Source organism: Cynoglossus semilaevis, chromosome 9, assembly GCF_000523025.1.
Source record: "Cynoglossus semilaevis isolate Cse_v1.0 chromosome 9, Cse_v1.0, whole genome shotgun sequence".
NCBI lineage: Eukaryota > Metazoa > Chordata > Actinopteri > Pleuronectiformes > Cynoglossidae > Cynoglossus > Cynoglossus semilaevis.
In genome coordinates this window covers 13865990-13888601 of record NC_024315.1, presented here as the reverse complement: position 1 = coordinate 13888601, position 22612 = coordinate 13865990, and the positions used below count along the sequence as shown (strand labels likewise).

General features: G+C 42.9%; 2 protein-coding genes and 1 pseudogene across 4 annotated transcripts; 2 read left to right on the top strand and 1 right to left on the bottom strand.

Annotated features, from left to right (window-relative positions):
• Nucleotides 1–727: 727 nt before the first annotated feature.
• LOC107989043 (radial spoke head protein 3 homolog B pseudogene) lies at nt 728–6589 on the top strand (annotated as a pseudogene).
• Nucleotides 6590–15343: 8754 nt separating this feature from the next.
• On the top strand, nt 15344–20634 carry taf5 (TAF5 RNA polymerase II, TATA box binding protein (TBP)-associated factor). 2 transcript variants are annotated; one of them, XM_008317367.3, is made up of 11 exons: nt 15344–16056; nt 17245–17476; nt 17589–17904; nt 18007–18170; nt 18385–18520; nt 18633–18753; nt 18922–19051; nt 19151–19315; nt 19408–19585; nt 19696–19873; nt 20111–20634. In XM_008317367.3, the coding sequence occupies exons 1-11, from the start codon at nt 15621–15623 to the stop codon at nt 20323–20325; spliced, it is 2271 nt and encodes a 756-aa protein (XP_008315589.1). In that variant the 5' UTR covers nt 15344–15620; the 3' UTR covers nt 20326–20634. The 2 variants fall into 2 exon arrangements, with proteins under 2 accessions (XP_008315589.1, XP_008315590.1); XM_008317368.3 differs by lacking the exon at nt 15344–16056 and adding an exon at nt 16811–17077.
• Nucleotides 20627–22612, bottom strand: atp5md (ATP synthase membrane subunit k). 2 transcript variants are annotated; one of them, XM_008317371.3, is made up of 4 exons: nt 22473–22612; nt 21001–21102; nt 20828–20918; nt 20627–20746 (listed from the first exon to the last, which is right to left on the bottom strand). In XM_008317371.3, exons 2-3 carry the CDS (start codon nt 21085–21087, stop codon nt 20829–20831), a joined length of 177 nt encoding a protein of 58 aa, XP_008315593.1. In that variant the 5' UTR covers nt 21088–21102; nt 22473–22612; the 3' UTR covers nt 20627–20746; nt 20828. The 2 variants fall into 2 exon arrangements, with proteins under 2 accessions (XP_008315593.1, XP_008315594.1); XM_008317372.3 differs by having other exon boundaries at nt 22443–22558.

Here is a 22612-nt window from a genome sequence, read left to right as displayed (position 1 = left end):
AACCCAGGAAATGTCGTTCTCTGAAGATGACAGCCTCAGAGCTAAGGAGCACAGGGCTGTTATCGTTATCATCATCGAAGACTTAGTCAATGACCAAGTCTCAAACCAAACAGAACGTTATGTGGACATAAATAACAACGACAAAACGTAGGGACGCATTAGAGACGAATGAATAATAAAAAAAAACCAACACTTTTTGTTTTCATTGGTTTAATCGATGAATAAAAATAAATAAATACTAACACTTTTTGTTTTCATTGGTTTAATCTAATTTAAATTTAGCAGACCAAAATAAAAGTAAATTTGGGACCAAGTCAAAATTTGGTCCAAAGTCTGGTACTAAATGAAAAAAACATCAGGCCTTTATAATGTGAAATTAATCTTAAACCACCTGATGCAGTAGACGGCGCTCCCTATATTTTTTCTGTCCCATTTATTGTTTTGTACACAATACAGAGGAAGTACACAATACCCCTGAGGTTACTCTGGAGAGTATTCATTCATAAACATTAGTCTTAATGATTGACAGGCACAATTAGTAGTCAATGAACCTGAGTCAGCTATGGTTTGCTGTTGCAGGCCTAGACTGCTGAGGATACTCCCGCACTGCAGTAAAAACTCTATGTCCACACACACACCCACATATATAATAATACAGTATTAACCCCATGTCTGTTTTTTTTCATGAAGTCTCTTTTTTGGATAGGGGTGGGAGGCACCCTTGAAGTCTCTTTTTTTGGATAGGGGTGGGAGGCACCCTCCCATGGGGCATAGGGGGCCACTAATAAATGGATCTGACAGCGGTCGAGTCAAAATGTAGACAGTAGTTCATGAATCATGGTGGGCAAATATGAGCCAAGTCTTAGAACAAACGTGAAAATGTGTGAAAGAAAGAAGTCATTCATGTTTGACCTGTTTTTGTCTGTGGAGCAGAGATCAAAACTGTAAACCCTGCACTGCTGATGCTGGCACGCTGCTGCTGCTGAGGTTGTGGTTGCCTTGGAGCCTGTTGCTAACACGCCGTTGCCGCTGCTGCTGCTGCTGAGGCCTGAGGGAATGACCGTCTCAGAGAGACACAGACAAGTCTGCTCCGGTTCAGACAGACAGGGAGACAGACACAGATGAACAAACAGATTTCAAGTGATTTTAAGTGAAAACAGCACCGGCCTGAAATGTGAGGCGTTGAAGAATGAATATGACGAGACCGGATTCAAACGACGGTAAAAACACTCGAGTTTAATGGATATCAGGAAAGATGATGTCACTCTTCTCAGACTGTAGGCGCTGAGTCACATCCAGACAGACTCCCATAAGTGACTTGGCGTTCTCTGTGTTCACCAAACCGTGCATGGATTTTTTTTCATCGCCCTTTTCATTGCTAATAATAGCAGCAGGGGAAGAAGCACACAGACAGACAGAGAGAGTGGGAGAGGTTAGTCTGTGAGCAGAGAGAAAGGCGGCTGAAGTCAAAGCTCCTCAGAGGAGTGATGAGTGGATTGGAGGGTGTTCAGCTTCAGACTTACAACAACATCAGCTGCAGGCGCCGTCTCCTCTAATCAGCCAATCCACCTGTTACTGGAAACAAGGTCTTTATAGGACATATCCCACAGGTGTGAGGAGTTACACGATGAGATGACCGTTCATTTTAGGTAATTGTTTTGTCATGCACAAGGAAAAAGGTTGGGTCCACTGACAAGAGACCACTCAATACAATAGGTAATTTTGAATCAATTAGAACCACAGACAAAAAATGCTCTAAACCAATCAGATGCAAATCCTAAATGACTATTATGCTGTCGATCAATTCAAGTTTTTCTCACAGGGTATATGCAGATTAATCCTGATTAATCTGCATATACCCAGTGGTCTACTTGAACCTCTGTTTGACATTCCTTCAAAGGAAGAGAAACAGAGGTTTAAGCAGAAACATTGACTGTTCCAACGGTGAAGACCGCACGAATACATGATTCAGAGCTGTGTTTTATGTTACACTTGTTATCAGTCTGCCAACCTGATCACACCGAGACTGTTTTTATTCTCAGGTGATCAGTTTATTTCTGCAGAAAGTTCGCAAAGTGTGATTCATCATCGCATCCACCTGTGATTGAACACACTGATGTAATATTTCATTTATGTCTGGTAATTTTAGCTTTCTGGTGGAGAGGGAGCCAGAGGTGAGTACTGCACAATTCACAAAACACGTAGATGTTGATTATATTGTAGGAAATACATTCCAGCAGTTTCTAAGGTGATTTGACATTAGGGTTGTAAGGCTGCTACGAGTAGATGCTAACAGTCTGTGTCAAACCTCAGCCTGGGCCTTATTCAGACGGGACTCATTATTTAGGCAGAGAGCAGCAAAACAAGTCCATCCAACAGGGATGTGTCCTTAAAGTGACACAGTGTAAAAGCTATGACAGTTTTTTTAGCTTATCTTAACACATGCAGAGGAAAGGTAAATCAGACGTGTTTTTAAAAGTACTTTTTGAGGCGCTCCGTCAACTCTGGAACTTTTTATCAGAACACATTTTAACACAAAGGAAATGAAAATGATTCTCATTTTCTCTGTAAAGAAAACTGGTAATCCATATAAAGGCAATCACCGTTCACACTCACATTCACACCTACGGTCGGTTCAAAGTGAACATTAACCTAATGTCCACTCTGAATACTTCTGGACTGTGGGAGGAAACTGGAAAACATGGAGAACCTGAAGAAAGCCATGACTCAAACATGATCTTTATGCTGTAGAGCAAGGCCACAAGCCACTGTTCCACCGCGTTATATTTCAGCCTGGTTTGGATCTGTTGTATTTGTGCACCCCAGTACTGCCGTTTTTAGGGTCCTCAGTGTCTGAACGTCAGTCAGTCAGTCAGCTCAAAGTCTTGGATCATCTCGTACAAATGTGGAGATGGGAAAACATCGCACTTCACAGAATCGGCATTTGAAATCAAGTGGTACACAGAGTAAAACTTCTGCTCGTAAACATAGGTGCCAGACTCAGACTTCTGACTCCAGAGATAGACATCATGGATAGGGATGATGTCATCACTATAGCTGACCCAGTAACCCAGTTCCAAGTCCAAGACTTTTATATTCCTGCTAAACTTGAAAGCCATCTTTTTATGACTTTTACTTTAGAAAATGCCTTTGATGCTGCACAACATACACACAGTGAGAGAGAGCAGCAGTTTGGAGGACACACTCATACAACATCGACAATCAAACAGCGCTGTTAGAGAAAAACTGTGGCAGCTGCTTCTCTGACAGTTAACAGGAGGGGGAGGCAAAATGCATTTTTCTTTGCACGACAACAAAAACCCATACAGGGTTTACACCTATTACAGTCACCCCAGACCGCTGGAGAACTGCAAAGATGGCGCCAAGAAGTGTGACTACCATTTTGGAGTCTTTGATCACATCATCCCCAACATAAGTCAGACTGCAGCCCGGAGAGAAGAGGAGCTCAGGAGGAGAGCAAGGACTCCTGAAGCAGTGCAGGGCAGAAAACACATGAGCATACAAACAGACGTCTACATTGAAACACTCCGAGACATCCCTGAGAACACAGACATCACGTGTCAGACCGATGACATCATGGACATACCTGCGCAGCTGGTAAAACCTCCGAAGAAGATGGGCCAAGACGTGGCCACGAGGATAATGTTGGGGGAGTTGTTTGACTTTGAGGAGGAGGTGCAGCCTGTGCTGGAGATCCTGATTGGTCGGACCATAGAACAGTCTCTGCTGGAGGTGATGGAGGAGGAGGAGCTGGTCTTTGTGTGGGCACAGTTCAGGGCCTTCCAGGCGCTCAGGAACAGCGAGCTGGCCGAGGTGCAGCGGCTGCGGGAGCACGAGAGGCGCCACCGAGAGGAAAAGCAGCGCAGGTTTATTCAGCTGAGGGAAGCCATCATGAAAGAACAGGAGACGGCGGAGAAAATCGCTGCACGGGCATTCACACGAGAGATGCTAGCTAACCTGTTCCCGGCCATCTTCACCTCCCTCAGGAGAGATGGATTCTTTTATGACCAGACGCAGCAAGAGATTGAGAAGTTCTTCCTACCCTGGCTGGTGACTAAGATTAACAACAATGTGGACACGAGGTTCATAGCCAGACGTGTGATGGACGATGTCATCTACAGAATGGTGCAGGACAAATTTGAGGCACAGTGAAAAGACTCAAATAAATACAGACATTTGATTCACAAACTGGGGAAATCTCAATTCTTGTGAGAGCAAAATATAAAAGAGCCTCTATTCAAAACTGAGACATAAAATATCCACACAAAATAATCATGTCCAGTTAAACTGGTAACACAGAGGTAGTATTTTCTGTGTGTTTCTATGCGACTTATTTCACTGTGCCTATAAAAGTATTTGTATGTATGCACTGTTTGCTGTGTAATAGTGTGACTGTGGAGAGTGATTTCAACATTGATCTGTCTGCAGTTACTTCTACACAACATTCTTACATATTCAATCATTCATTTTGTGCATTTTGGAGCTCAATGTTGACCTCTCAAATGGAGGTCAAAATAGTAAATGGACAACAGGACTAACAGTCCCCCCCCTCCCCCGAAACTTCTAGTTTAGCCTTGCATTTAGACTGGGATGCAGTGTTGGGGCGGAGAACTGCGTGCTCTTCATATACGGGTCCCAGAGTGGAGAGGTTTGGAAACTCGGGTGTTTGCGTGCAGAGTGAGACGATAGTGTCGACCCTGCCACTCTGTCACCTTTACACTAGTGACCCTGCTCAAGGCCACACCCTAACAAAAATGGCAGAAACCATGCTAGAAAAAGCTAATTGAGCTACAGTCAGCCATCTCCGTTTTCTTGAGTCTCTCTTTCGAGTTTGTTTACATTTTGAAAGCTTAAAGCTGAGTGGAAACCGCTGGAAATAACCAAGTGTAAAAGTGAGTCACTTTTTGATTCCCAGAGGAACCACATGCTTGGAGCTTGCTAGGGCCAGCCTGTTAACAGCATATCTGCTGCTAACACAACAATTTCCCAAATATGGGATCAATATAGTAAAAATGTATTTTTAATTGTATTTAATTCCCTACAATAGTGGATTACAGCAGCGTCGTCTCCCCCTTGTGTTGCTGTAGGTCACCTTGTTGATCTGTTTTATCTCTGTCCTTGTCTTTATCTCTGAGAGGATTGGTTCTTAATCTGTGAAAGCCCATGATTTAGTCGAGTTGATTTCGAGGATGGTAATCAGACACAGTGGATCTTTCGTCACAGAATGTTAGTAACCATTGGATTTGTAAACATTTATCTAAACCTGGATAGAATTCTAATTAGAATTTTGCTTTTGCCTCACATACATACTGGTCTCTTTTACGGCTGGACATCAATAAACTCCACATGTGAACTGTGAACTGTCTTCTTGTTCCATAGAGATGAGTAAATAACTGCAGGTAATAACCCTTGCACTGCCTCAGCAGTTCCTCACCACCGCACTGCCGAGCACATAAAAAGTGGCCATAGTGGGACCCCCACCCACTGCCACCGGCCCAACACAAAGCACTGCAGCATGTCAGCGTGGATGAATAAAGATTACCTGCCTCCACGGGGCGGCTTATTGACAAATCTCCCATTCTCCGTGCAGTATAGAGTCTTCAAAGAGCCAGCTGTGTGCAGGACAGCTGGGAGGAGGGTGAGGCTCAGGCTCCTGCAGTGGGGGAAGTGCTGGCAATAGATCTTCCTCCCTTCAACAAAACATCCTCAGCGAGGTACAGGGACAATAGTGACACGTAACCGAGCCGTAAGGATGGACTGTTGTTACAGGAGACCCGACAAACTGGGTGATCAGACAGACCAGGTGACCACTCTGAGAGCGGTCACTAACACAGTTATCAAAGATAAGTTATCAAGATTCATGACCACATTTCTTTTGTTAAGCTCAACTTCATCTCACTTGCTTGATTGTAATAACAGCCAATGAAGAATCAGCCGTGTATAAGCTCTGCCTACAGGAACAGAGTTTTGTTTTTGTTGCATTTTTGCAGCCCATCAGAAATGCAAAGCAGGCAAACTGCTCTAAGTGCCGTGAAGGTCATGCATGTTTGACTGGTCTCCTCTTCCACCCTACATTTCCACCTAAGAACATTTGGAGTAATAAGAGTATAATGTAGACATTTTTCAGTGGTTCTGTTGATAAAAAAAACACCATATACTGAAATAAAGCTTCTTGATTTATTTTAGTGTCTGCATAATTACATGTATATTTGCAGTTTATTTCCTAAGTGCAAGGTCACAAAACTCACTACAGGGGACAAGGAACAGAGAGTGTGAACATCAGGGCATGAACGTAGTGCACACACACAGAGTTAGGGAGAGAGGTACAGTATACACACCCAGGGCACCAGGTGACTCCAGTGAGACTGATGACAGAGACACAGGTGATTATGATGACACAACTCCACACACACAGGAGGGAAGGGAGAAAGACAGACGTGTGTGCTGTGTCCTCCCTTTTTGGAACCTTTCATTTATGTTACGTATTTGTACGATGGTCAATAGACTTCAGGGTTAAAGGACATCACGACCATGGACCAATCACTGTTCTGCGTAATGTTCTATGTAATGTTCTATTGGTTGTGTTTTCCCCTTATATTTCCCAGATGTTTTCGGCTGTTTGTCGTCATTATATATTATCAGTATAAAAAGCCGTCATGGGTGAGGTTCCTCACCCCAGTCAGAAAACAAGCCTCTTCCCAAGGCCAAACAGGTCCAGCCACCTGGCTGCTCCAAAGAGTGAGGCACAACTGTCAGTAGATACACGACCCATATGCAGCCCGGGACCCAAATGTTTAGTCGAGAAAAAGCGAGGGAGTTCAGGTGAGGAAATGACTTACTCTCCTAGAATTGAGACTTTCAATCGTAGCTGCTGGTCACGGGTGAGATCAGAGTAATTACTAGCCATCATTCAAACAGTGAGCCAGCAAAGAGCCTCTAAAGGCCTGATGGCTGCCATCCCATGGAGAAGCCATGGTTGGGTGAAGTTAGCAGTGAAGCTAATAAAGGTGCAGACCGTTATGGCAACATTTCACATTAATGCCTGCTTTCATTCGTCTGACGGCAGCATTGATCAAACCCACAGGCCTGGTGGTGGCAGCGGTGGGAGAGAAACCACTGAGGCACCGTACCATGGTGAAGGTGTATTGTTCCAGACGTCAAGATTAAGATGAGGAAACACTCAATTGGCTGGGTGATGACACAGTGAGTTGTTAATGTCTTTACTGACGACATCTATCACCTTCATTGTCCTGAGCTCAGCAGTGTGATTGACAAAGGCTTTGTCTGTCTGTCACTGATGCTATGGAAGAAGTAGATAAACTGTAGCCAGTTCACTGGAGGGGGAGGGGAGGAGGGGCTAGTTTTAGGCTGCGTAGTGATTTTGAACTAATTCATTTTGTGGAAACTCCAATGACGTGAGTGGCGTGGTGGGTTTAATACCAACTCCAAATCAAAACTATTATTCAAGTATTCCTCCCTTGGTTTGTGTTTTGTGAAGTTGGGCGATACATAAAAAACTGACACTACTCACATTTGGCCGGTAGGTCGATTCCTTTGTAAAAACCTTGAGACATAACTCAACAAGGAATCAGCTGGTGCTGACAGCGCTGTTTGTTAGAATGTTTTTTGAGGTTTTTGTTGAATGGCTGAAAATGTACACATTACATGCACAGTACATCTCCAGGTTTGTGTGTCTGTGTGTGTGTGTGTGTGTTTTCCCCCATGCTGCCTTTTTCTTTCCTAAAGTGCTGACTGGAGTCCTTCCCCACCTGCTGGATGTCTGCCCAGAGGCTGATATACTGTGTCACTGTACACACATAAACAGCTATTGAAGAAGAAAACGCCAAAGGCTTTCCATTAGCTCGACGTGGCCACAATTAAACTGATCAAATCATTCTGGACCTGTGGATCCTGAGCTGGGAAATGGTTCTGTACGCTCCAACTTTTAGTCTTCACAGTGGAGTGGATCCAAAGGCACAGAACAGTTCTGACGTTCCTGTGCGTGTTGAGTGTGGTCATCGCGGCTGCGTCTATTCTGGGTGTAGATGCATATTTTACGAGGACAGCTGATCTATAGTCAGCCGCGCCCCATAATTACACAGCAGATCGATGGAGCAGGATGAGCTATTAATTAAAACGCTGTTCAGAGGCATGTGGTCAGCTTATGAGCAGAGTGAGTGGTCACATATCACTCCCCCTAATGTGAGGCCCTTCCGTTCCTGTCCGCGTGTAATCTGTTGTCGGCCGTTTTCTTTTTCTGGCAACGTCTTCTCCATTAAACTCATAATTTAATCACTTTCACACCTTTGGAAAGCGACGTAGGCCAGACAGGGATAATGTTTCAATGACAGAGAGAATTTGAACCTTTGTGTGTGCAGAGAGATGAGCTGCACGTATACGAGCAAAGCCTCATGGTTCACCCTGAAGTGGCTGAATGGATGTGTCATTAAGAAGTAAAGGTACAGTATATTCTAAATAGATGTTCAGTAACAACATTTTTTTTTTATGTAGAGAAAGGAAATGAGAATAAATACACACCTGTATTAACGTATCTATATATACATATACACATATAATCCTATATTTGTATATATGACTATATACAAATATATATATATACATATATATAAATCCATCCATCCATCCATTTTCATCCGCTTATCCATTACCGGGTCGCGGGGCCAGCAGCCACCACCCAAATCACACTGCACCGTACCAACCCCCCCAAACCTTCCTGCAGGTGGTGAGTCCACTGGAAGGTATTAACCGCCCTAACCGGGATTCGACCTGGGATTTCACACCAATGACAGAGGCATTGCCTCTGGGCCAAAGCGCCACCATATATATAAATATATAAATATATATATACATATGTATAAATATATATAAATATACATATATACAGTATATGTGTGTGTGTGTATGGCTCTCTGAGGTTGAAGAGACTGCAAATTTGTTCAAGAAGATGTAAAATGTTATGGTAATTGCTCTCGGTTAATTTGACGTTTAAATCTAATCCTCCCTCACAATTAACATATTCAGAATCAGACACAGCACATTCGACCTCTTGATGGACAGGTCCCATTGTTTGACTGACGTCTCGTTAGGCTTCATACAAACACTGACAAACTACACCAAATGAATGATGCCTTCAGAGAGTCCAGATATCTAGAAATAAGATTTTTCTTTCTGTCAATATTGGGTGTGTTTGGGACATAATTGTTGATAAGCCTCTACCTCTCTGCTAAATCTATGCACATATGTTAATGCTCAGATAATGTATGTGTGTATGCTCCATCACAGCCGTCTGTGGCCTGCATTGCAAAGGTCTCCATCTCCAAGGACATTCTCATCATCCTGTCCACCCTCCCCTCCCCTGGTCACATCAAATGTGGCAACAAAGAAAACACAGGTCCACCCCCATCCTCTATTCTGAGTCTAGGACACATACGCGCGCCCAACCCTGCAGGAGAACAAAGAGCCCGGTGTTCTCATGAACTGATTTGCTTCTTCTGCTTGTTTGTCAGAAGGCATTTTATTTTGTTTGAGTAACCTCGCACACAACCTTCTCCATGACGGGCGGCTGAGGGAAAATCAATGTGTCTTTTCTGACAAATATGTGGATAGCCTTAGAAATGTGAGAAAGGGGTGAGGATTCAGTTTAGGTCTCATTGACAGGTCTTTGTATCTCAGCTCAGCTCAGCTCAGCTCACAGGTGAGAGGACCAGATACTTATCTGTTGTTCTGACCGTCTGAATGTGACACGGTACAAAGCATGTTACTGTATTTATGGCATGTGTTGTTGTGTGGATTGCAGTTAAAAGATAGACCTAAAGATTGGACTTATTGCACATCTCAACCAATGAGTGCATTCGGGGAGGGGCCAAGACTGCTGCAGCTCTGACACGAACAGAAAATTGTGGGAATCATGTTTTTTTTTATTACTCAGGCTTTTGTCTTTTGAGTTGCTGGATAAACGCCTCCCCAAAAAAGTGTTACAATATTATAGAGCTAAGGTTGGACTAAAGATTGAGCTTCATTGAGCCTGCACCGGGGGAATTATTGCTAATAGTTGCAGTTTCCTTTGTCAAACATTAAGACATACTTATGTAACCATAATATTCTTTTTTTTAAACTGATTTCCGTCAGGTGATTTCATTTGTCTTTTGCTTATTTGAACTCTTACCAGCACTTTTTAACAATCTGCCACACTTTTGGTCATTTCCAAAAGTATTTTGAGAAATGATTATTTTTCAAATTAAAAATGGGAAACCTCGAATGCATCCGTGTGATTCTATAAACTGTCATTTCACAATTTAAAATTTAAATTAAAGGCGTATACAGGTGTACAATCTTTTTTTTTTAAATTATTTGGAATAGTAGCCCACTCCACTGTAGGGGGCCTAAATGCAATTTTGGTTTATTTGGATTAGTAGCCCACTCCACGTCCCAACCTGTAGGGGGCCTAAATGCAATTTTGGTTCATTAATATTTGGACAATAAGTTATGTGGAAATTTGTTTGGTTTATTATATTTAAATGTGTGGAAAATGTATAATATTTACAGGCTATATGTATGCCTTTATAATATTTTGGAGTGTGTTGTGGCTTGAGAATGAATGGTTTAATTACTTTTAATTTGAAAATGTGGATGTGGATGTGGTCGTCTGCACAAACAGTCAGGCAAACATGGAGAGGAGCTACAAAGTTTTTTCTATTTTTTTTCTCCCTTTTTATTTTTGTATTTTTATAACCGTTTGTACAATTATCGTTTCTTTTTTTGTAGTAAACAGCTTATCCGACGGGCAGGTTTCCTGTGGAGTTTTTTAGTAAAGATAGAGCTTCAGTTAAGACTTCATTGATAAGGACACTACATTAGTCAAAAAAACAAGTGGCTCCTACACCACCCATCATTTGAGGAAATGTTGCACTAGATAAAACATTTTAAATGGGTGTCTTTGCTGCCAGTGGGTACAAATTATAATTATTGATTTAGGATTTTTCTCAAGACAGGCTCTAAGCACTGAGACTCTGACCTTTAGCAAATTGGAGGCCAGTCCTTTATGTTAACCTCACAGCATTTGACGGTGTGTGTGTGTCTCTAAGCAGACAGACTAACATATCGTAAATGTTGTTTTCTACGTTGAGACGTTTGTATTGCCCAACTGTCGGGAACAAAGGAAAGTCATGCAGCACCTACTCACTAACACAAGAGCTTGTTTGTGTAGAAACACCGTGTGGTTCCACAACAACCAAGCCAAGATTAAAAAACAGCAATAATACCAATGACATGGTCGTACAGAGACACCGCCTGGGCTTTGAGTGTGTGAATCCAAATGCTTCAATAGACTGCCCTGGCTCCTCGGCTGGAGTTTGTTAAAGTCACGTCGTTCTGCTCTGTTACATTATGAGTTAGCATGGAGCCTGCATTATTTATAATAATAAAAATAGAATAAACACTGGGGTGTGTGTTGTTAAGGGAGCAGCTGTGAGGAGAGAAGGGGAGGAGTGTGTGTCAGGGTGGGGGTGGGGGGGTGCTTATGTGCCTGCTTAGATCTCCTCTGACAGAAAGTACGTGGGAGGAAGCAGAGGAGGAGCAGCAGGGATGGGGAGTCGGTGCTGGGAGAGAAACATCTCCTTGATATGAAACAACAGTTTGTGGAGTAATCATAATTAGGCTTGCTAATTCATTTTTGGTACCCGACGTTCATATTTATGCAGATGATGAGGTAATTTCGCCCCGTGACAAAACGCACACACATCCGGCTACACTTACAAGAATGACAACGAGGTGATTAGTCTCCAAATGTGACTAAAGAGCTACACCTACCACCAACACTGTGTTCGACCAGGAGTGGCTCTGTGTCGTGGTGATGTTGCTTAGTCATTCCTATTTTGCAGCTCTGGGATTTCTGGAGGCCAGCGTGCTGCACAGTCTCGACTGAGGAAAAAAAAAGAAGAGATCCAAGGAGGTTTTTGGTGAACACAACCTGAGGATAGACAAACTGAACCAATTAAGGGGACAATTTCTGTGAAAATGTAAAGTATTTAATTTTCAACGTGACTGTTACACAGACTTTGCATCAACTCAAATATGACTCTTTAAGAAAAGAACAAGAAGCATTATGGATGGATGGATGGATGGATGGATAGATGGATGGATGGATGGATGGATGGTAGATAGATAGATAGATAGATAGATAGATAGATAGATTCAGTTCACAAAATATAAAACCATGCTATTGGCTAATCTAGGACTAAGTCTTGTCTTACTGACAACTTGACGTATGATGTTCGCCATATCTCTGCTACCATCAACAACATCCAGTGTTCAAACACAGCCATCTGCATAAATATCCCCCTAAACCACAATTGTGTCAAGCTAAAGCGAAGCGATTAATGACAAGTGACACCGGTGAAGAACTCTTTGTGTTTTTTCCCACAGCCTCACCCTGCATTGGTGACAGCTTTTCCTATGTAGTTTCTTTCTAGTTCATGTATGAACGTCTCTGCTGCTCCCTCCGACCCTCTGTGCAGCTTTTAGAACACAATCCATCTCTCCAGTTGGATCAGCATTGAATAATGCAGGCTCCCCACATTTCCTTTTCTGGTAGGAAAACACTTTGGTGCCTTCACAGCCATTATTCCACTTGGATGAAGACAAAACTCCACCATGCATCCATGCACGCACACCCTTTTCTGTTGGGCGGGGGTTGCAGCAGGGGACATAATGTTTATAGCCCAGTTGCGGGTGTCGTTAATGTAAATTAAATCTTAAATCTTTATGGTTGCGTGTGCCTGTGTGTGAATAGGAGTCGGTGCAGCAGCGACTGTGGGGAGACCGTCATCAGAGGTGATCTCAGAGGCAGTCTTCCTATCAGCAGCTGTGCTGCTTCTTTTTATTGCTTCACCACCGTGTGTGATTAAACAGGACCAGGATGTGATTTTTCTCCGTTGCTAATAGCTACTGCAGCAGAAGACCCCATCCCTTCTGTCTCGCTCACCTCTTACATCACTGCAAGGTCTCACTTCTACTGTCATCTCCTCGTCTGTGCCGGTTCACAGTCATTTACAGGCTCGACACCTCCGTGTGCACCTACCTCTCACCTTACAGTCAGTCCTTACATTCAGACTCTTACCTCTGTTTCCATCATCCATACTGTTTTACTCCTTCATGCTGATTCCCATGTGTGGCCACACCCATCTATCTCCCTGTCCCAGCATGCTGCCTCCCCTGCCTCCACCTCCCTGTTTTTTCACACACTCCCTCTCTCTTCCCTCCTCCCCGGGCATTGTTCACCTCTTCTTAGTCACATCTCATGAATTATTTACCTGTGCATCTCAGCCGATGAATTTTTTTGAAGCCACCACTGTAGAACTGGAAATTTCTGAAACTGCCAATTCAAATGAAAAATCTTTTCAATGTGGAAGAGAGCTTCACATTCTTTAAACCACCACATTGTGGCTGACTGACAGCTGAGCACCCCAGCATGGATAGACAGATACTCATTACTCCAACAAGCCAGAGGAGAAGTACCTGAGAGTTAAATATAGAGAATATGCAGAAAATTAGGACAGCAGTTGTGTGGTTCATCTCTCTGACGACAAAAAGTATTAGGCCCAAAACAGCAATAAACAACCACCAAAAACTGGCCAAACCTGGAGAGAAATGAACCTGACAATGAGCCATAACTTACTGACCACTTCATTAGATAGCCTGGTTTAACTGCTTGTTAATGGCAACGTCTAACCTGGTTATATCACAGGCTACGACAGCAACGCAATGCAATAACCTTAAAAAAAATATAAAAGATAAAGATAAACATTCGTACAACCAAATGTTTTTTTTTCTCTGTGAGGCTATGCAGTAAATGACAATGACATCACTGTCATGGTGGTGATGCTGACAAGATGCCACAGTCAAACTGCAATCACAACAAAAAGTGCACGTCAGTAAACCTCTTTGCTGAGTCAGCCATCTGAATATCGAACAGGTCAAAATGAAGGTAAACCAGCAGTTGTCGTGCAGTAATACTGCAGCTCTCGGTACTGTATTCGGCACGCTGTGCCTCAGTATCAATGTGCCGTCTTTCCTCCCTAATTAACAACTCCACAGATGACCACGCCCTGAGCTCAAGTGTCTACCTCGCACATCCACCACCGGCCTCACCCAACCCCCGTCTTTCCTCCACACGCACACAGCTTTATGGGCTTTAGCCGCAATGTTATACAACGCCCTGCTGCCTCTGCTGCCTCTGCTGTCAACCTCTCTTTTGTTCCCCGCCCTGCTGTGGACCTCTGTGCAGGTCCACAAAAAGATGCACCAAGAAGCCTGAGGCCACGTTGTGTGTTTACACCGCAGGAGGCTTGAGAAAATACAGATCTGGCTGCCCGGCAGAGAACCTCTGAATTTAAAATGGGACTTTTGTCATTTTGGAAAAGACTACATTTTTTTCTACTGACAGACCGTCACAACAGACCACATACTGTATGAGTGTCTGACCCAGAGAGTGCACACTGGGCCACATTTGAACACCTGACTGTGACTACAGTACACAGCCCCTAGAGAAGTACCCATGCGCAGTACCTACATTCTCTGTTACAAGATGAAACATATCACCGATACAAAGGTCCTTTTTGTTTACTTGTTTTGTTTGTGTCTTGTGCTTATTTGTCTACTCACTAGCTAATGTTTGAGGTCTACGCTTGGGCTAAAGCTTTTTTACCCAAAATTTGATCAACCTTCAGCTAACTACTAAGTATAATATTCAGCTAATTAACCCAGGGCGCAGAGATACCTCAACGTTAGGCTGAGATACAACACAGCTACAGCCTCTGGATACAGAGCGTTTACACGGATGCTGAATACGACTTTGGTGTTGAGCAGCGTTACAGAGGGACAGGGCTGACCGTAGCGTCTGACGCTGCTCCGTTCACACGGAGATGTAAACTCTGAGTTCAAAACTTATGGGACCCACATAAGGACAGCACAGAGTTCTTGCCTCTGTCTTCCTCTAAACCAAACTTGTCAAACTCAGGCCCGGGGGCCAAATCTGGCCCGAAGTGTGATTATATTTGATCCACAAGATCATATCAAATGTGTACTAGAGTTGGCCTGCCAGTATAAAGACCCTATATACTGGCAGGATTTGTAGTATTAGCGATGTAGCACATATATTTTGTTGTTGTTGTTGTTGTTTGTTTTGTTGTTGGCCTGTAAACAAGATTTATATTAACTCAAAAGGATACAGATAAGAAACAAATATCTACTGATGTGGGGTTTATTTCCAATTTTTATTTCTGATGTGTTGGTTGTTCCAGATTCAATGTTTACACAAAACTAAAGGTTGTTTCCATATGAAAAAAAATCTACATTACATATGTAGAGGGAAGGGAAAACAATTGACATCAATTTTTCAATAAATATTAAGTTTGGCCCACTGTGAATTTGAGTTTGACACTCCTGCTGTAGAGTGGACGCTGCACTACGCTCAGTTCCGGGAGACGTTCGACCAGTAAGCACCAATCATATGATCCGATCTTTCAGGGTCATTGTTATCGCCTTCTTTCAATTTCGCGCATGCGCACTTCATTTTGAAAATGGCGGCCGTACAAGGTGGTCTGGTCGATGCAGGCGCGGAAAAAGACATAAAATCGGAACAATCGACTGACGGTTGGGCTAACAACAATAACACAAACGATGGTAGACTTCTCTCTGCTTCCCCAGGCTCCAATGCATCGACAGGAAGCAACAGCAAGACGACGGCGCCGGTGGCGGCGGGAGACACAGAGGACCAGCAGACCCTTCTGGCAGTTTTGCAATTCCTACGCAAAAACAAACTGTCTGATTCGGTCGAAGTGTTGCGTCGTGAAGCGGGATTACCAGAAGATTTGCTGGATACTAAAAGCGGCGACTCCTCAGGGACAGGCTCCGGAGGTGCTGCGGGCAGTGCGGACACAGAAGCCGGTGACTCGAGCTCTCTGCTCAGTCGGGTGACTATCTCATCCTCCACTGCAGCCCCATCCCCCAAAAAAGGTTTGCGTGGAACGTAAAAAATACTTTTTTTAAAAACAAATACGTCTGTGAAAATACGCCTACTAATACCGCACCGCTATGGCACAAATGTAACACACAAACGACCAAAATCAGTGAAATAGCATGTTAGGTACACTATTAAGAATTAGTGAGGATCTTAGTTCTCTGTTGTCTTGAGCTGTGATTCTCAAACCTTTACACCAAGTACAACCTCAAGCAGATACCTGTCTCTCCCAGTACCACTAGAATGAACAACATTAAAAGAACAACATCGCAGATCTAGACTGTTCACATCAGACCAGTATATGAAGATGAACAATGATTTCAGATAGGATTGTTAGATGTTTGACCAGATAAATAATCGCTGTAGAAATACAATCGGTACTTAAATTACATCCTGAAAACACACGCACAGAATAATGCTGCATTTAAAAACTCACCAAATCCTAAAGGAATCAAAGTTCGTCTTGTGCCATTAGAGGTCGCCAAAGTACCACCGATATCCACCTGTCTATAAGTATAATAAATCCAAGCCCTGGTCCACAGCCCTGGTCCTCAAATGTAACCAGATCACATGAGCGCCTCTTGGAATGTGTGTGAATACATTTTTGAAACAAAAATGATATATGTGTTCCCACATTTAGTGTACAAGAAACGACTGTGGTCTTCCAAGGATATTAGAGCTGTACAATGTTCATATCAAAGGCATTGAGTTGTCTTTGTTCTTTGTCTCCTTATTGGTTCCAGGAAGAACCAATAATAGCATCAAAGGAGTGAGAGGTCTCTATTAAACTTTAGCATAATTTTAAAAACGTAATATCATTTCAATCTCGTGTTTTAGAAATAATGTTTCCAAAGTCGGCAATGATGTTTAAGGTTTGGCCAGTTACTATAAATGTCTCTCTCGGGAATCTGCTGATACTGAGACGTCAGAGTCACGTGGTCCCAGAGGATCCCAGGCCTACAGACCAGCGCTTTATAACAATATTGCAAAAAGATTGCATTGCCACGTGTCGACACAGTAAGTGCTATAAAGGTCCATGTGGTCTAACCCTAACCCCTGAAATGTGCTTGGACCAAGTCGGCATGTAGATGCTAAGTAGCCCTAGCATCAATTTAAGTTTAACTGTAACCAAAGAAACCTTATAGCTAGGTTTTTGACTTGTTCTTGTTTTGTTTTTTTTCTAGCTCTGAGTGGGGGGGACCAGCCTGATGTCAGCGTGGTTCTCTCAGCTTATAGTCAGCAGGGAGATCCAGCTCTGTATGAGACCTACTACAGTGGCCTGAAGAAGTTCATAGAATCGGTTTTGGACTGTCACAGAGCAGAGTTGTCGCAGCTCTTTTACCCACTGTTTGTACACATGTACCTGGAGCTGGTGTACAACAACCATGAAAGTGAGGCCAAGGCTTTCTTTGAAAAGTGAGTTAATTTTCTTTTATGTTTTTATAAACAAGTTGGAGCCAGTCTGGTTAGATTCTTCTTGTATGAGTGTGTCAAACATCTGAAGTCTGTGTTTTGTCCACTACCTCAGGTTTAATGGGGACCAGGAGTGCTACTATCAAGATGACCTGCGTGTTTTGTCCAGCCTGACGAAGAAGGAGCACATGAGGGGCAACGAAACTCTCCTCGACTTCCGCACCAGCAAGTTTGTCCTGCGAATCTCCCGCGACTCCTACCAGCTGCTGAAGCGACACCTGCAGGAGCGGCAAAACAACCAGATCTGGAACATCATCCAGGAGCATCTGTTCATTGACATCTTTGATGGGATGCCACGCAGCAAGAGTCAGATTGACGCCATGTCCGGCAGCTTGGCTGGAGAGGCCAAGAGAGAAGCCAATAAGACCAAGGTCGGTTTCAAAAGACGACACATATACGTCCAATATTGTTGTTCTTTGTTCCAGCTTTTTTGATTGACAACCTGCTGTTTGGTGGAACTGGAATTGCTGCAGGTTTACTACGGATTACTTAAGGAACCAGAAATCGAGCTGCCTCTTGACGACGAGGATGATGAGGCAGAAAATGAGGAAGGCAAACCCAAAAAAAAGAAACCGAAAAAGGACAGTATGGGTTCAAAGAGCAAGAAGCAGGATCCAAACGCACCTTCACAAAATAGGTGAGCTGAGTACCCAGGGACTGGTGGATTCGAACCTATGGCCTTCTGGACACCAGGCCACCACTGCCCCATGTAGAAAATCATGCAAAAATACACTGTTTAATGTACAATGTTTTTATAAGTTTTTGCAATCCAATAATATGTTTTTATAAGTTTTTGCAATCCAATAATCTGTGCCTGACCTTGTTTTTGTGCTTCATTTGACTTGGCTTAGGATACCTTTGCCTGAGTTAAAAGATTCAGACAAACTGGATAAGATCATGTACATGAAGGAAGCCACCAAAAGGATCCGTCTGGGACCGGATAACCTCCCTTCTGTCTGTTTCTACACTTTTCTCAACGCGTACCAGGTGATGACAGAACCTCGTTAGCCGGGAGGACAGACCCGAAGCCAACTTTAAATTAAAGACACTAGCACAGAGTCATTCTTTTAATTGATTTTTGTCTCTGTATCTGCTGCAGGGTTTGACTGCAGTCGACTTCACAGATGACTCCAGTTTGCTGGCAGGAGGCTTCGCTGACTCCACGGTGAGGGTTTGGAGCATCACACCAAAGAAGCTCTGCAAGGTCAAGTCTGCAGCAGGTAGAGAATATATCACCATATGTTTTTATATATATATACACTTTTCTCACTTTTCTCTCTCTCTCTCTCTCTATATATATATATATACAGTGAATGAATATATATATATAGTGTCTTTGTCTGTCCAAACAAGTAAAAGTTTCATACTGTGATTTATTCTCCCTCAAGACTTGAATCTAATTGACAAAGAGTCTGATGATGTGTTGGAGAGGATCATGGACGAGAAGACGGCCAGCGAGTCAAAGGTCCTGTATGGACACAGTGGTCCAGTGTACAGCATCAGTTTCAGTCCCGACAGGTAAAACTGCCCTCCTGCACCAACAGATGGAGTCAGTGAAGTGAAGCATTAATGGATGGTGCCAGCCTAGTAAACATAACTGACCTGTTAACCTTTCAGGAACTACCTTTTGTCGAGTTCTGAAGACGGTACCGCCAGACTGTGGAGTCTCCTCACGTTCACGTGTCTTGTGGGCTACAAGGGTCACAATTACCCAGTGTGGGACACACACTTTTCTCCACATGGGTACTACTTTGTCTCAGGAGGACATGACAGAGTGGCACGGTAAAAAACTGCATCTGATACTTGAGTAACAGGAAGTAATGCAGCGGAACACTTCACACATCTCTCTTGATTTGTTTTTTAATCTCCAACAGTCTGTGGGCGACAGATCACTACCAGCCCCTCAGGATCTTCTCTGGCCACCTGGCCGACGTCACCTGCACCCACTTTCACCCCAACTCTAATTACGTAGCGACAGGGTCATCTGACCGAACCATCCGCCTTTGGGACGTCCTGAATGGAAACTGCGTACGGATTTTCACTGGTCATAAGGTCAGTGAAGTTACTATGCCATTGGAAGTGAATGAATCATTTTTCATTAAAATATGATGGTAATAAGCTGGAACAGCAGAGATAAATCCTGAATCCTCTCAATCTACCAGGGCCCGATCCATGCACTGGCCTTCTCTCCCAATGGGAAGTTCCTGGCCTCTGGGGCCACAGATGGACGAGTCCTTCTGTGGGACATCGGACATGGACTGATGATCGGAGAGCTCAAAGGCCACACAGATACCATCTACGCTCTGAAGTGCAGCAGGGATGGTGAGATCCTTGCCTCAGGTGAGTGTTCTAGATGCTTTTTTCACTTTTGCTGCATCAGTAGCTCCAACTGCACCACCTGATGTTAAATCACTTGTTGTTCAGCTATTTGCACAGTTTGTGGAACTGCAGCTCAATTCACACCTATCGCTTTTGGTGTGAACACCCAATAAGCCCTGAATTTAATCCTCATCTTAGCCAAAAGTCTTTTCCTCCTTGATAAACATGAACACTGTCATTGTTCTGTTTGTCCTCTAGGTTCAATGGACAACACAGTCCGTCTGTGGGACTCCATGAAAGCTTTTGATGATTTAGAGACTGATGACTTCACAGCAGCCACAGGACACATTCATCTACAGGACAACTCCCCGGAGCTCCTGCTGGGCACATACATGACCAAGTCAACACCTGTGGTTCACCTCCACTTCACCAGGAGGAATCTGCTGCTGGCTGCTGGGGCCTACAACCCGTAGGACATAAAACAGTGGGAGGACAGATTTCTGTATGAACTGTGAACCAGTCTACATCCAGTGAACAGCTAGACAGCTCTTACCTGACAGACAGGTGACCTTCTGTTGTATTGGCACGGAGTCAGTGAGATTGATGAAACAGTCTTTTATTGATACTCCTTGCCACCAGATGTGCCATTGTTGACTGATGACCATTTATTAAGAATAAAACACACGGCCATGACAACAATGCCACTCAACACGGGGCAAATATTTCTGTATCATAGTCTTTTATATTGGTGTGAACTGTAAATAAAACAAAGTGTTTTTCTACGTTTTAGACACATGTCTTCTTTATTAACAGAGTGACAACAAACAGGAATATTTTATTACAAGCACATCAAGCTGCTCCCTCCACCTAGAACTGATGGGTTGAAATAGAAACCTGGAGAAAGACAGAAATATTTAACTTTTGGTTTAAAGAGATGAATGACATTTATATTCAGAGTCATGTCTTTGAACTTACATTATTCTGCTTTGACAGCAGCCTGTTTCTTTGGCCTAAATTTAAAGAAAAGGCCGATGCCAATCAAGGTGGCGTACGTGGCAAAAACACACTGAAGAGAACGAAAGCATGATGAGCAATTCAGCAGAATGCGATCACAGGTCACGCTGATGACAGAAGTATTCAGAACTTACATTCCTCCTTCCTATTAATGTGTATGAATTGAAGTACTTGGCAAATCCAGTGAACTGGTGTTGGGTACCAGAGTCGTGTCCACCCATGTTGGAAAAATGGTCCTACAATAATGAGAAGAACAGAGGAATAACACTACAGGGAGCCAAACACATATAATGACATGTAATGACCCACAGGCATTTTTTTTTCAGCTTTAAGTCACCGATAGGTAATGACCCACAGACAGATTTTTTTTTTCAGCTTTAAGTCACCGATAAAAGGAAACCCTAACACTAGGCTCCTCAGACTATATAACAAAACTGTTATTTCTGACACCTTCAGGACAATGTTTATTGAGAACAATATGTACAGAAAAAACACAACATCTTTGGAAAAAAAAAAGTAGAGGCAAAAAGAATGCTTCCCGCAAAGAGAAGATGTGGTTTGTTGAGAACAATATGTACTTTATTGAGAACATAACATCTTTGGAAAAAAAAAAAGTAGAGGCAAAAGGAATGCTTCCCGCAAAGAGAAGATGTGGAGATTTTTAATATCAAGTTAGGTTCCAGAACTGGAAGCCCAAGAGGAATTAAAATACAACAATCAAATGCTGTAAAAGTAATTGTGTTGGTTGAAAAGTTCTGTTAGGCAACTGGACGTGAATTTTTTAAAAGAAGATGTTTCACCTCTCATCTAAGAGGCTTCTTCAGTTCAACACAAAGTTTTGAAACACACTGTCAATCCACAGAATACTTCTAAACTGGTAAACATCTATGGCTGTGAGACTAAAGGGAATGTTGTTCCCTTAGCTGCACAAAACGTATAACAATGGCAGACTATCAAATACGTGGAAGCTTTTTACAAAGAACATTGATCATATGCCAAAACTACATCAGACACATATACTCATAATCATATAATATACATTTAGCACCACAGAAGCCAAAAATGACCTTGGTATATTTCCTGTTTTTCACACCCACAACAACTATACGTGGATAAACAGGGAGATTTCTAAACGAATTGAAAACATTTCTACGACTAAAAATATAAACCATATATAAATACTATATATACAATATAAAATATAGAGGTTGCTTAAATGAAAGCGCTTCTCACTTGCAGTTCTAGGTTTAGCATGACATTTTAGAACCCTAGCATGCTTTATACGTAATAAACTACTAGCATATCGTTAACTGAAAAACATAAACAACCTAATTACAAAAACACTGTCACTGACAACCTCACTTATTCAAGTCACATCATTTAAAATTACTTTCCGCATACTAATGAATAGCAAATTGGCTAGCATTCTCATAGGGCAAGTAAAATGTACTGCGCTAAGCTAGCCCGCAAGCCAACTTAAGCAGTTAGCACAAAATCTAATTGTGTTTTGGCGAAATACAGTTGGCATAAAAAACGTGAAACTTTAATGTTTATTTTCGAGGGGAAAAAAACTTACTATATGGCTTCTTAAGCAATTCCTCCCTACCTTAAACACGCGACCTCCGAGAAAACAGAATGAGACACAGGTGCCCTTCAGGAGAGGCCGCAATGCTTACTTAGCGGAAGTCCCTCCTTTCACAGTGATAATATTATGTCTTTCTATTGGGTAAATTAAAGGTCAATCGG